Genomic DNA, 15,406 nt, shown 5'->3' with positions numbered 1-15,406 from the left:
CGGCATGCATGGTATTTATAAAAACACCAAACAGATAAAAAATAGAAAGTGCACATTCGTTACTTAGAAGGGGGTCCATCTGTGAATTGTCAGCATTGTCCTTGTGTGTGTGTGTGTGTGTGTGTGTGTGTGTGTGTGTGTCTGTCTGTCTGTCTGTCTGTCTGTCTGTCTGTCTGTCTGTCTGTCTGTCTGTCTGTCTGTCTGTCTGTCTGTCTGTCTGTGTGTGTGTGTGTGTGTGTGTGTGTGTGTGTGTGTGTGTGTGTGTGTGTGTGTGTGTGTGTGTGTGTGTGTGTGTGTGTGTGTGTGTGTGCGCGTGCACGTGGCGTGCGCGTGCGTGTGTGTGTGTGTGTGTGGGGGGGGTGTGTGTGTGTGTGTGTGTGAGAGAGAGAGTGTGTCTGGTAAAGAGAGTGAGCGCTGCTTGCAGATATATCACCCCTTGCTCTGTCCATGACCGTCCTCCTAGGCAGGTAAATGCCGTTTCAGGACGTCCTTGGCGTTGCCAGGCAGAGTCTCGGGAAAGTTCACGTCAAACTCCACCACCAGATCCCCTCTCTGCTCTGGGTTTTTGGGGAAGGGCAGCCCCTGTCCGGCAACTGTCTTTCTCATGCCGGGTTTGATGACATCCGTGATCTTCATGTTGCACGTTTTCCCGTCTATCGTCGACACGGTCACCGAACATCCGCACAACGACTGCAAAGACAAGACATCAGGGGTGAGACTGTGGATCAGGAGAGGAGCAACCCACACATAATCTGCTGTGGGCAGGAAGGCCTCCATGAATCAGTTAATATGCTGAGATTATTATGGAATCAGCATATGAAATCTCATAATAGGGAAGATTAATGAGGCTGGAGGATGGTGGACAGGTTGCTAATGTCAACCATTGAATGCAGCCTTCTGTATTCCTGCTACTACCACACGTGCAGCATCAAAGACTCTTTGCTGCTAATGGCACAAGTTATGTTTGTGCTATTTGGTGGAGATCTGCATCAAAATCGCCTTGCCTCAATCCTTCATAGTATTAGCAGCATGTTCTACCTGCATTGATCTCTACAAGACCGTGTGAATTAAAACATTGAGCAAATCTTCCAATATTTCAATTTGTCCATGATCACAAGTGTGTTTTAGCACGCTTACAGAATGACAATGAGTTGACGAATTCAGAAGAAAAGAAGCCTCGTGGGACTCAAAGTCAATAATGTGAACAAAAGATTATTGGAGTAAGTTATCTCATGTCTCGCGTGTCTCATGTCAACATCCCATGACGTGCTCATGCAGAGCAGATCTGGTGTTGTTTTCACACACTGGTCAACATATTCAGAGTTAAGCATCTTTGAGTAACTAGAAAAGCGCTATATAAGTCATATCTATTATTATTATTATGGGAGTTGAGTGGATGAGATGAACACCTGACTAAGGCGTGAGCAGCGTAGGAGGAACCATATAAGTACATCTTGCAGCGTGTGTGCGTGGGCAGGCCTCAGCCTCTCTGCCCTCCTGGTGATGCAGCTCCTGTTTCTCAACGTTCATGATCCAAATTACATAATGCCTACAAAGCCAAAGGGTCTGTAGTTCGTTACTATGCTCATTAAGCCGACCCACACTTTCCCAGGAGAGCCAAGGAGCCAGGAGAGACTGCCTACGTTTGATTGATGAGTGATCACATCCAGGCTTTTCAGATGTAGTGCTTCACAGCATTTAAGTGTCACTCTCGACTAAATTTAAACTGATTCTGAATCTGTCCTCATTATGACTAATTCATCTGTCAGACTATTAATGCTACAACACTATACACTGGTGCTTATTCAGCAGTGTTTGGGGTCAATTCATGAATGATCATCAATTCCTGTTCAACTAAGGAACTAGAATTGGAGTTTGAAACGACCTAATGTTACAGGAAACAGGATTGGAATTATTTTGGAATTGAATTAGAATTTCGGGAAGTTTAATTTAATTTTGTGAAAATCTGAGAAATTGTATGTTTTTATAGTTTTTTTCTTACCTCATATCCGAAATTATACGGGGTGTTGTAGGCCTATATTATCAATACCGAATATCATAAAATGTTAAAGGTTAATTTCAGGAGGTAACATGTAGTAGTCTAATTGCAATATAGGTACATTATGATTCATGATGTTTCATTGTTCCCCACCAAAGGAACTATGGATCGGTCACCATCCGTCCGTCTGTCCGAAACTGACAGTGAATGGGACTGACCCAAGGGTGGAACTACATCACTGGTGGGGGACAACAGGTTTACTATTTGCTTATATGTTTCAAGTCTAGACAACCTCTCTTAGAAGTTGATGGAATTGAGTGGAATTCAAATGTTTACTGTCATTCTAACTATTCCAATTCTGTTTCCTTAGAGCTGGGTAACATTCCAATTCCAGGAATTGTTTGGAATGTACCATGCATTCTCAGTTCAGTTTAGTTCATGATTCCCTGTTAGAGTGGGTGCCAAAGTACAAAGAAATTGCCTCACCTGTCGTAAGCTCACGCGTACGGGATACACAATGTCAGAGCCTTCCCGCCTAAAGTGTTGGTGTGGCTTGTCCTTGATGACGAAAACTATGTCTGCAGGGATGGTGTTGGACGACTCGTCTCCCTCGCGCGGGAACGTGATCTTGGTTCCTTCCTTCCAGCCCCGCTTAATCTCGATAGTGAGAATCTTATCCTCGTTGCGCATGGTCCTGCCGTCCGGGTTTAGCCTTTTACGTGAGATCTTCATCCTCTTGGTGCAGCCGTGGAAGACCTCCTCCAGGGAGACCCTCAGCTCATGGTGGATGGCCGGGTCCTGCTTCCGCCGCTGCTGCCCCCCGAGCCCCACGTGACGGTCGGCGCGAGGGAATCCGTTCAGGTTGAAGCTGGTGAAGGAGCCGAACGGGTCATTTCCGTCCACCTCCATATCCTCGTCGTCCCGTCCGTTGGCTTTGCGCCCGAAGAACATCTCAAAGGGGTTTGCGCCCCCGAAGAAGGTGGCGAAGGTGGCGTGCGGGTCCCCGTGGAAGGTGTAGGTGAAGTTGCTGCCCTGTCCATCACCGGTGGGCCCGTTTCCTCCCTTCAGACCTGATGGGTGGCACAGATGATTCATCAGTCATGAGTTATCTTTAACACTCGAGTGTGGGATAATTTTGTTAATATTTCTGCATACTGGTGTATAACATCTTGGAATTGCATAAATTGGGTATGACTGGAAAGCTGAGACTCTTATGGAGTCAATAATGAGCCCAATTGTGTTCATGTGTGATGTTAGTCCCCATAGTAGCCATTTCATTATAGTGAGACCATTTTTCAAAACTTGACCTCATCTGTTCATCAGGGACCACGCTCGAGACCTAACACCTATACTTTTTTTCATTGCTGTTGCCAGCCTGCACTGTCACTACTAGTGCACCCACACTAAATTCAGACATTTTGTTCTGGAACCGGGCCTGTAGCAGACATAATAATAGGCTATTAATACTTTTCACACTGGATCTTCCCGCTTTTACAGATATTGAATGATAACTTCAGGTAGGCCCAGTGATTTTCCCTGACATGGCTACAACTCAATTCGTCACAACTAGCATACAACACAAATGTTTAAATAGGGGCAACATGGGATAGCCTATCTATCATCTTAAATGACAATCTCTGGATGAAATGCTGAGATTGGTTCACACTGGATCTTGCAGATTTTACAGATATCGAATCATAAATTTCAAGTAGCCTATTGATTTGTCACCAATACAGCAAGTTGTCACTAATACAGCATTCATGTAATAGGGCCAGAATGGGATATCAGAATCAGAAAGACTTGAATGATCCCCGGGGGGAAATTGGCACAAGTTACATATACTGTACTTATAGCTGCATGATTTAAGTGATGCCAAAATGATGGACAGCACAAAGTATTTTTTAAAGACAGTAGGGAACCTGCATCCATAGTGGGCAAAATGCCGAGACTTAGCCTAATTCTATTGGCCTGCCAACTCGATCTTCCATATTTTAGAGATTCAGGTAGGCTATGTATTTCTCCCTAAATATGGCCTATTGTTATGGAACTGCACGAATGCTATGTTAATGAGAGATTCTTATTACTATTATTTATTTATTTATTTGTAGCTTAACATAATTAAATTATAGAAGAATTGTGAGCAGGTTGGTGCTTCCTTTCCTCATATCAAACGTTTCCCAGCACTGCAACCTCCATCACAAGGACAGAAAATAAAAGCTTAACACAAATAGGCCTATATGCCATAATCTGTGCTGTGCCAAAAGGCTTTGACATAGGCTAATGAAGCAGATTCAAATTGTTTCTTCTATTTTTTGATCAACAACACCCATATTTGCTGAATATGGAGGGAGGCAGAGCTTTATATTTCTCTAACAACAGGAATAACGGGAGACATGACTGCAAACAGAGACCAGAAATATCCTCATAATAAAATGCAAAGAATTGTAGGCTCATCTGCCAAACAGCTGTTATCTGGGTCTATTTGTTTAGTCCCATACTATGTGACTTGAATTAAAGCCAGTATGCTGCGACAATTATAGGCTACTTTTTATCATCATAGCTTTATAACGGGTTTATAACCGCATCTTGAAGGCAAATGAACAGCCGTCACACATCAGTAGCCTTCATGCAAAAGAATGCTAGGTTTGTGCAACCCACATACCTTCTTCTCCATATTGATCATAAATTTCCCTTTTCTTCGGATCACTCAGCACTTCATATGCCTCGGCGATCTCCTTAAATTTCTCCTCGGCATTTGCAGCCTTGTTTTTGTCGGGGTGCCATTTCAAAGCTTGCTTTCTGTACGCCTTTTTAATGTCCTCGTCCGCAGCTCCTTTAGATATCCCCAGGATTTTATAGTAATCTTTCCCCATTTTTCAACCCACCCCCCCAAAACTAAAATAAAAACAATATGGTTGAAGAAGAGCAGCTATATGTGGGTCTGGTCGACGGGCGGCTGTCAGTCCAACAACACAGAAATCCCCCCCCCGGCCCGGCAGAGCTCAGTCTGGTCAAATATCCTAAATAATAACAGAGAAGATGATGACCATTTACAGGCGCTTACTCAACGCTGTGGACCCTGTGTTATTTATCCGAGACTAGATGACCCTCTTTAAATAGCCGCTGCGCCCTCCCCTGCGTCCACAGCGCCTCTGTCATGCTGCACACAAGAAACACTGCTACTTCCGTTCCCGTCTGAATTGGATAGGCCTACACAAAAAGTAGAAATGGAATTTAACCTGTGTGAAATTAAGAGATGTTCACGAAGGTTCCACTTTTTAATTTTTACATTTATATGAAATAAATTAAACTCAACACAAAATAATGTGGGTGGGCAGTAGGCGAGGGAGGGTGTGAAGGGGTGAATCTGGTGAAGATCTACCTGCACCCCTCCTTTAAAAAAAAAATATGTTTATTGTTGTTCCTATATTATTAGGCCTACTGTGTATTTAATGCATTACATTGAAAGTGAGGAGGGTTATCCAAATGAGATATGGAAGTGAACACATTCTCCCAGCATAGGCCTACAACCTTGTACCTAAATGTAATAAATCTTGGCCTTTTGTGCCTGACACTCCCTCCGCAGTAAATAGGTAAATTAAAATACAATAGCCCCCCAGCTTCCCTTGATTTTTGTGGTCATTTCGCACATTTTTTTATTTTTAAGGCAAAGCTGCCTAACTTCCGGGTTTGGTCTGTCACTCTGGCTGGCTTGACGCAGCTGTACACTGGAATTCAGTGGCTCTTTCTAGAAAGTAAATGCTGAGGCACGTCATTTACCAAAGCGAGCTGTTTTCTTCCAGGTCAGGTGTAAAAACAGCTTTAGTTCAAAACCATCTCAGTGGGCTCGGCAGTAGCATAAAATATCTTAGTCTGTTTCTGCACTGCATTTCCCACATCACCTGTCAAACGTTCTTCTCTTTACTCCAATCAAACCAGAGCCCCTTACGTTCCCGTGGACTGGCGTTATGACGTCATCATCTGCCCAACCACGGGAACATAAGGGAACCAGAAAAACAGGGGGCTAACCAGAAGTAAACCTCATCATTAAGGGGCAACCTCCAAATCGGAAAAGAAATGAAGCCAATTTGGATCTTTCGAATGGCCAGCAGGGTGAAACTCCACTGGCTGCAGAAAGAAGTCTGATTGTATGGAAGTCAATTGATTTACCTCAGTAAACACTTTCTGATGAGTTTATGGTCTCAATTAGGTCTACTAGTTTCAAGTCTTCTTCAATACAGCATGATGTCCATTTATTAAATTATGGACCCATACTCCCATTTCGAGTAAAATTGAAGATGAAGCAGACTAGTTTTGGGGCGTGATTGACAGGTCACCTGTCTGTCCAGTGATTGCTCAACTCACAGACCAATATCAGTGACACAAGTCAGCCTCTCTGCTTTTGTGTTTGTTGAGGCAAAAGCACTCACAGCACATGCTTAGCCATACAATCTACCACCTGTTTTCCTACATTTTACCTATTGGGGTAAAATTATAGGGAATAATAAGACTTTGCATTTGTGCGCAAAATAAACAAGTGCAAACATAAACAAGCTGCAAGACCGACTGTTATTACCAGGGACCTCCGCAGGACAAATGGCTAAATTCCAAATTTCTCTAGCCTATACTAGCCTACTAGGCTATTTACATTTCAGAATATAATTTACCAAAACTCGTCCAATTGACTGAACAGCTGATGACAAATTACAAGTTGGAGAATATTACTTCACTCTGTTTAATCCCTTATAGGACCTCACCCTCATGATTCACATCACTTTGTTATAGGCTATAATATCAGTTTAGGTCATGGAGATGTAGGCTATATCACCTAAAGATTTGGGTAACGTCTCTTCCACTGCATCCCTACTGGTAGGCCTACTAGCATGTGTTGTGCTGAAAAGTAACTGTGGCCTACAGTATCTAGGTCAGTGGTTCTCAAATGGGGGTCCGGGGACCCCCAGGGGTCTGTGGCACTTTGCCAGGGGGTCCGTGAAAAGTTTTCAGGAAAATAAAAATGTTTGTGTGTGTGCAAAAGCTTCATAGTTCAACGAAAACATTGTATGCTTTAAATCTCAAATGTTTCATGTCTTACATTCTAATCTAACAAACCTATCAATTTAAAAGTCAAGCATGTTACGTGGAAACAATTAAGCTTAGCCCAAAATCACAAATCAGAATGAGGGGGTATATTTTCTATCTTGTAAGGGGTCCTGGGCTGAAAAACATTTGAGAACCTCTGATCTAGGCTATCTGTGGTCTAGTAATTAACTATAGTAATAGGCTATAGATAATGGAGTAGATGGACTATGATATGGAGATAACTGTCTTTATTTCCCCGCAGCCACAGCGACATCTGCTGCCCTGCAGTGGAAGTGAGGTTTCCACTGAGGTCTACTGTCAGTGGGCGACAGACCACCGCACTAGCAGTGACCAATGACTCAGCGTCAGCAGCACAGGCTTTATGACACAGTCAGCACGTTTATGATAATGATGATTTTATCTTTCTGAACTGAAGAGCATTACATTTTCCTCTGGCATTGATAGAGTAAGAGGCTGCATTTTATTCTTCAAAAAAATAGCTATAAATTCAGGGATTTTATTTTGTGATAGAGTCATTTTCCAAAACGAGACATGGATCAATTCCGCGGATTATTTCACAAACTGGACAAAGATAAGGATGGCTTCATATCAGTCGCGGAGCTTCACAGCGAGATGAGAAAATACGGAGTCCTCTCCATGGATGACAAGGCCCAGGTAATGATCTCATTATCTGTCTGCATTTCCCCAAAACCCTTAATTCACACACCTAAGTAGGCCTATACTTGAAACCTTAATTCAAGATGTTAGGCAAACGCTTTTTTATATATATTTTTGTACAGTGTCCTTGAGTTAATCGAAATTACGTTATTATTATTATTATTATTATTATTATTATTATTATTATTATTATTATTATTATTATTACACTTCTTTCCCTTTCTCCAGAATATCGTTGGTAGATATGATCAAGACAGAGACGGCCGACTGGATTATAACGAGTTCCTCAGCTATATGATGGACAGAGAGAAGAAATGGAAAATTTACTTTCATGACCTTGACAAGAACAAGTGTGGTGAGCGGTCAGACCATATGAATACTGAATAGGAATATTATAGTAATATTACAGTAATACGATATAACTTTTCATTGTTGTGTGTGCGACAGACACAAATGTCCCTATGAATGTTATAGCAATGTTATAGTGTTGTTGTTGTTTTGTAGGTGAAGCAGTCCATCTTTATCATTTGAAGTAGGCCTACATATTGGTTTTTCCCACTGTTATAAGAAATGTTTACTGCTTAGTCCAAGTGCTATTTCATACAGTAGTAGGCTATAAAAAAACATGTTTTCAAGGTGACAGAGAGGAGGCAGGCTTGCACCTTTGGCATTTGTTTATGGTACACAATACTGTATACAGACGATGGAGTTTGTGCTCATAACATAGAGAGAATGGCTGATCAGTCACTTGAGCTGATCCCTCTGTGTAATCCTATCCATCTCTTTTCTGATCAGGGGTGATTGACCAGGAGGAAATCATATGTTTGTTTAAGGAGTTAGGAGTTGTCATATCAAGGCCGAATGCAAAAAGAATAATACAAATGTAAGAAATGTTTTTGCCCGCTCCTCATACGCAACTCTGCACTGGAAGAAAAATATGTGAATTGATATAAGAGTGTAGTAATGGGTGCAAAGTTTGACTATAGTTGACATGATGCACAACTGATTCACACTTTACATCACAAGTGTTTCATTGTAAATCTATGTTTCAGACACAATTTGATCCTGCCTGAGTAAAAATAACGTACTCTTCTTTCTCATTTTGTGATGCAAGGCACCAATGAAAACTGAATGTTATCTCTTGTGTTTTTCGCTGCTATAGGATGGATAAGGACAGTTCAATGACAGTGGACTGGGACGAGTTCCTGCAGCATGTCATCCTGCACCCGGCGGACAACATAGGGGAGCTGGTCTCCTCCTGGAAGCACAGTCTGGTATGCAATGATTTCAACTCCATCAGCGATTTCATGTTGATTTCTAACACAATGTGCATATATTTTGGCTATTTGGGTAAGTAGCTGGATGGCTATTGCCTGACAGAGTATGGGAAACCTCATTAACAATGCATACTGTTGACCAATCCATTAACGCCTGGGCCAGGAAGATTGAAATTCTAAACCTGTTTGGTTCTGCTGACAACCAGAGGGAGAGTTTTCCAAAGGGAAGTGCCCAGTGTTGCCAACTTGTTTCCAAGGATGCTAGCTATTGGCTGCTCAAAAAGGCTAATGCGAATTTACATATGAATAGCCTATAACCTATGTGAGACTAATAACCTATACTCTCCTTTCGCAGAGGGAGGGGGGGGGGGGGGGGGGGGCTACGCTGTGTGCGGGAAGCGCTGTGATCTCTCTGGACAAACAATAGAGTAAACATCAGCAGTACCAATTTATTGGCAAATGCTTTAAGATTCAACACTTTAACATTGTTCCCTATATGGTCAGAAAAAGTTGCTGGAATTGTCTTTTGAGAAATAAAGTCGCAGGGGGTTCTGAAAAGTTGCTAAATCTAGTCACCAAGTTGGCAACACTGGTAGCTATAATCATTTGTGTAACTCTACATTAACAGGTCCTTTATTAAATTGTCATTGCCTGATCTTTATCACTGATCAGATCCATTTGAGAGCCATGGTTAAGGCCTTTTACTCCATAGGAATAACAACTAATGAGTGAAACCTCAAACTGCATACAGAGTCTGTGACTGATACTCAGGGAATGAACAAAAAGCCAAACCATCCATTTAATGTTCACCTAAGCAAGTATAATAACATAGTAACATTTGGTATACTGTATAGTATCATAAATCCAACATATATACTTTGCATATAATGGTATTATTTTATGTATACTATATATTAACGTAACCCATTGATACCTGATGCAGCATTTGCGTGTATAAATCTCATTTGTGTGTGTATCCCTTTAAGACCGTGAACCGCATCACGTGGTTCGCGGTCTTAAAGGGATACACACACAAATGCTGCATCAGGTATCAATGGGTTAAGTACTGTAGCTTTATCCAGATTGTACACATTGTATATTTGTCACTATCTCCTTTTTCTTTTTGCTATGTTTACGCTGTTTAGTTGCAATGTCTGTTCTATGTATATACTAGAATAGACAATACGACAAATAAAGTTGTACTTGAGGATGAACTTGGACCACCACTGGCATCACAAAAGGGTGACAGATATATAATCCTGTTCTCCTGTATCTGCAGGTTTTTGATGTGGGCGAGAGCCGCACGATGCCCATCGAGTTCCCTGAAGATCCGTCTGGTTCGGGGATGTGGAGCAGGTTCGTTCTGGCAGCAGGACTGGCAGATGCCGTTTCCCGGACGGTGACGGCTCCCATCGACCGCCTGAAGACCCAGCTGCAGGTCGGGTCCACACTCAGGTGTCCTTTTATCAACGAGACGCTTAAACCGATGATGACGATCAATGGATGGATTTGATTTGATGTGGGAAATTCATGTATATTTGACCCCAGAGGTGGAAAGTTTCAAAAAAATATATATATCTGATCATGTTTTGATACTGTTTTGCATGGTTTGCATTCCACTTTTCAGTTTCTTCTATAAGCCAGCATAGGCAGAATGTGAGAGCTTGCACCAAAAGTTTCTTGTTTTTCATATGAAATGACTTGACGTTTGGGTCAAGAAACTTCAGCTTGTTGGTGCATTTGGTCAATAGTTTGGTAGCTCTCTGTAGTGTGTTTTGCACTGTTTTTTTTGACGGTATGTGATGTCCTGTTGTCTCAGTAAGTGTATTTACTGTGAAACTCTGTTAGTTGTCACTTGTCACTATGTTGTCTCTGATCCACATAGTTGCATTTTGTTGTACATTTGGATGACACCGTTTTGTGTTTGCTCTGCAGGCTCATGGATCCAAGGCCTTCTCTCAAGGCTTTCAGGAGCTGAGGGCAGGCGGTCTGCGGGCCATGTGGCAAGGCAACGCTGTTAATGTGCTGAAAGGAACGCCACAGTCTACACTACAGTGTCTTATCTACGCCCAGGTGACACTGACAGACCCTCACATTATTTCACTCTCTAGTCTCTCTCTCTCTCTCTCTCTCACACACACACACGCACACGCACACGCACACACACACACACACGCACGCACGCACGGACGCGCACGCACGCACACACACACACACACACACACACACACACACACACACACACACACACACACGCAGACACTGTCCAAACTATCCTGACTGATGTAATACCCATCCCTGCTTGACTGGCCATTTAGTCAGGCCTCACTCACAGAGTTGGCATGCAGCTTCTCCTCTCCTCTCTCTCCCAAGAGGGTTTTCATAGTATGATTACAACTCAGCTCACCTGTGGGCTCCTCCACTCTGGAGCTCTCCATGGTGCTGAACTTGTCTTGAGTCATTTTGGCCACTAATTAGACATTTGTGCCCATTTAGTCTGCCCAAATTACTTAATTCAAAAATCCGGCTCAGTTAGGTCATCCGCAGGGGTGCGCCTCCACTTCCTGAAAGATTCAGAGCGATCGCACGTAAAATGGCATAGCTGTGGCCGAACACAATTCTGACAGACAGACACTTCACATTCTTATTATAGGATGCAGCAAACCCCATCCATGCTCCATAACGGTTACAAATGCTAATGCTAATGCTATCTGCAGACAGTTCTGACTCCCCCTTGGTGCCTCTCTGCTGTCTCCAGATGAAGGCGTACACCCAGAGCAGAACCCAGGAGAGTCTGTCGGTGCAGCATCGTTTTGGCTTGGGTTGTGTCTCCGGCGCTGTCGCTCATGCCGCCTTCTACCCTTTAGAGGTATCAGAGAGCATTGGCGGTATTAGAGGTATCAGAGTGCTTTAATGTTTCTGCTGTGTCATGTATTCCCTATAGCAACAGTTGAACTCTTTTAAATGGATTGTATTCATAATTAAATAGTTTTAAACATCCCTATATCATCCTCAAATGAATTATGATGCCTTGGTATAATTACTGTAAACAAATGAGATCATGGTGGAGATGATTGGCAGTCTCTCGCTTATGTCAGTGGTATTGTTAGTGTCAGTGATTCTTAAAATTAAGACTGCATTTCCCATAATCCCTGTTGTTTTCTGTCTTAAAGCATGTTGCTACTTATGTTATGTCACATTCCATTCAGATTCCCAACCCCACTCTTGGGGAGCCTCACCTAACCTGACGCTGCCAGATGGACGGTTTAGCTCCACATTACGTTTCACTAAATCCATCTTGCAAGCAAGGTTAAGCCTCACCAGCCCTGATCTCAAAATCCAAGATGGCAGATCTGCCCTTCAACAGTACAGTTGTAGTAAATCTGTTTATTAGCACTTCTGTCTTATTTGTGTCTAATTAAATCAGCCGTACACACAGCAGTCTAACTTCTATCTGTGGACATGTTGCTAAGGTGTTTGTATGTGTAAAATACCACAACATATTTATTATCAACTGTTATTGCTAACAATGGCTAGCCTGTCTACAGCTAACCCTGGCTTGTTTCCTGGTTGTTTTACTGGAACGCGGTCAACTTGGGTGTGATGTCACTCAACTGGAATATTCCTAGTTCCCAATAGACTACAAAAGGATTGGGCCATTAGTCCCCCCCTCCCTCTCTGGTCTTTGTCTTCTTTGCTGCTTCAAAGGTTTTCTCTTTTGCTTTACTGCAGAGGATGATTATGTTGGAAGTGATTTTTCGATTCACATGTGCCATTTCCAGAAATGCCTGCTAAATCTGATCCATTGCCACACAATGTAAAATGCAGTGTATAAGCTGCTAGAGGCTGCCAATCTTCTCTATGGTTTGGTTTGCTTACAGTTGCTTACATACTAATGTATCTGAATTAAAGTCAAGTAGTAATCACTTATTGTAAAAAGAATAAAAGCATATAATCTAAATTGTTACTAGTGTGCAAGGCAATGACTTCATCTATACTTTTGTGTAAAAAAAACCCCATAGCGACTTAATAAGGTTCCTTCAGAGCAGGTGTCACATTTTTACAGCAGTGGATGTCTCATTGCAATGAAACTCTTCATTTGTCTTTTAAATGTATTTTAAACGTGTTTAAACGACTTACTGGTGGTAATTTCTCTTCTCTCTCTCTCAGGTGTTGAAGGTGAGGCTGAACCTGCAGCAAGCTATCACCTATAAAGGAGTGGTGGAGTGCGCCTGCTCCGTCTACAGGAACGAGTCTTTAGCCTCCTTTTACAGAGGCTTCAAGCCAAGCATCCTCTGCATGATCCCCTATGCAGGTGTGGAGTGTGCGGTTCATCAGGTGAGAAGGAGCAACACTCAAACATCAAGCTCACCTTCATCTGACAGATACTAAGATTAATCATTTGCTCCTTTTTACAGTCAATCATGAACTGGGCAAAGAGCGATCCAGCTTACAACAGCGACTCCAAACTCTTTTTCTTCAGTTTTGTGGCCTTTGCCTCTGGACAGATGACCAGTTATCCGCTGGCAGTGATCCGGACCCAGCAGCAAGCGCAGGGTAACATCTGACTTTGTTTTTGCTACATGACAGATAAGGATAAATGCATGTTGCATTGTATCAAAATGACTATTGTGGACACATATCCATTGCTGCTCCCTACAGGTGTTTTTTTTAATACATTCAATGCATTTGATTTAACTGTCTTTTATTTGATTCATAATGTTTAATTTATCATGTTTAACAAGTCAAGGCAAACTCTCATAGAATTGCAGTTTAATTGAATTAGTTTCTGTTCCCGGTCATTCCAATTCAATTACAGTTCAGTTTCCTTAGCTGGGGGACATTAAAACTCCAGGAATTGAATTGTAATCACTGTGCATTCTTAATTCAATTCAACCCTGAAAGAAACAACAGTTTATGATTAAGTATGTTTAGCTCATGTTGTGTTTTCTTGTTTTCCAGCTCTGTGCTCAGTTTCGTCCTCCTCCAGTGTGCTACAAGGCCTGATTGGAATATATGAGAGACACGGAGTCAGAGGGTATTATAATGGGATGGGAGCTAGCTTCGTCAGGGCTGTTCCCTGTGCCCTGCTGAACTACACTATCACTAGAAAGCTAGAAAATGGGTTTTTCTCAACTTAGACTTTTTAGCCTTTTTATTTTTATTTTACAAAAAATAACTTGTTATGCCTATTAAAAACATATTTTGGGGGGATTTGATCAGGTACACGAAAAGAAAGACAAGACAGCTAAACTGTCATCTCCCACGTGAGTTGTGACTGACATCCTGAAAAAAGCTTGAAAATTAATTTAATCACAGTGATCTTCTTCAGAGGACATAATAGTTAAGTCTGCCAGACTTGCATCAACATACTGACTTCATTCCTTAATACCTCTGCAGCTACAGGCTGTTGAAAGCCTGCAATTTAGTTTACTATTGATCAAGAGCTTGGACTAACCTGGTTGTTGAATGCAGCACAGCCCACTGAGTTGTAAAATAATTGTTTGCATGGTTGACTTGAAATATGTGACCAAATGTAATAAATCCATCAGCTGGGGAACATGTGTAGGTAGGTCTGTCTTGGTCAATAAATTTTATATCATCATACATCTTATTTTTTCTCCATTTATTGTCAGTTATATTATTATTTTTACATTACTTTTTTTTTACATTATCTGTTTTTTAGTGGGCTATACACTGAATGGTTCATTAGAGATAGGCAGATAACCATTTAGTGCAAGACTATTTTCAGATTGTATTGAGGGATCAACAATTATTATGGGCCATTCCATTTGTCCTGGGAGCTGGGGATTTCATGGTTCAAAGGTCAGGAACTATGGATGTGATGTCACCTGCCCTCTGATTTTCTCCGCCGAACTCGCGGGAGCCTCACCAGGCCTGATCTAAAAAATCCAAGATGGCGGCTCTGCCCTTCAACAGTAGTTCAAATGGTATCAGCATCAGAATAACTTTATTGATTCCCGATGGGAAATTGAGTCATGCTACAGTTGCTCACACTCACACGCTCACACATTTATTATAGCACTTTCTGTCTTTGTGTCTCATTAAATCAGTTAGACACACAGTGCTGTCTAACGTCTATCTGTGGACATGTGTTTGTATGTGCAAAATACTGTGAAATGCGTTGGTATCAGCTGTTATTTCTAACAATGGCTAGCTTGGCTACTAGTGGCTAGACAGAGCTAACTGGCTGGTTTCCCGGCTGTTTAAATGGAACGTCGACACCTTGGATGTGATGTCACTCAACTGCGATATTCCTATCGGTCCTTCAATTGGGGTACTGTTTACTGTGAATATGACAAGTCCAATTGTACGCCCATGGTAGTGGAATTTTTCTGAAAGCCTGAAGTTC

General features: G+C 42.1%; 2 protein-coding genes across 2 annotated transcripts; one reads left to right on the top strand and one right to left on the bottom strand.

Moving 5' to 3' along the window:
* Window positions 1–405: 405 nt before the first annotated feature.
* Window positions 406–4,872, bottom strand: dnajb4 (DnaJ heat shock protein family (Hsp40) member B4; the record flags this gene model as incomplete). Its single annotated transcript, XM_083659542.1, has 3 exons — window positions 406–690; window positions 2,486–3,069; window positions 4,662–4,872. 3 exons carry the CDS (start codon window positions 4,870–4,872, stop codon window positions 460–462), a joined length of 1,026 nt encoding a protein of 341 aa, XP_083515668.1. The 3' UTR covers window positions 406–459.
* Window positions 4,873–7,630: 2,758 nt separating this feature from the next.
* slc25a24l (solute carrier family 25 member 24, like) lies at window positions 7,631–14,174 on the top strand (the record flags this gene model as incomplete). Its single annotated transcript, XM_083659070.1, has 10 exons — window positions 7,631–7,753; window positions 7,985–8,111; window positions 8,552–8,639; window positions 8,919–9,030; window positions 10,313–10,471; window positions 10,969–11,106; window positions 11,792–11,902; window positions 13,204–13,371; window positions 13,452–13,590; window positions 13,996–14,174. The coding sequence occupies 10 exons, from the start codon at window positions 7,631–7,633 to the stop codon at window positions 14,172–14,174; spliced, it is 1,344 nt and encodes a 447-aa protein (XP_083515196.1).
* Between the last annotated feature and the right edge of the window lie 1,232 nt (window positions 14,175–15,406).

The sequence above is a fragment of the Poromitra crassiceps genome (genome assembly GCF_964638095.1).
Source record: "Poromitra crassiceps genome assembly, chromosome: 23".
Classification (NCBI taxonomy): Eukaryota; Metazoa; Chordata; class Actinopteri; order Beryciformes; family Melamphaidae; genus Poromitra; species Poromitra crassiceps.
The sequence above is the reverse complement of the archived record's forward strand: the minus strand, read 5'-3'. Positions and strand labels throughout refer to the sequence as shown.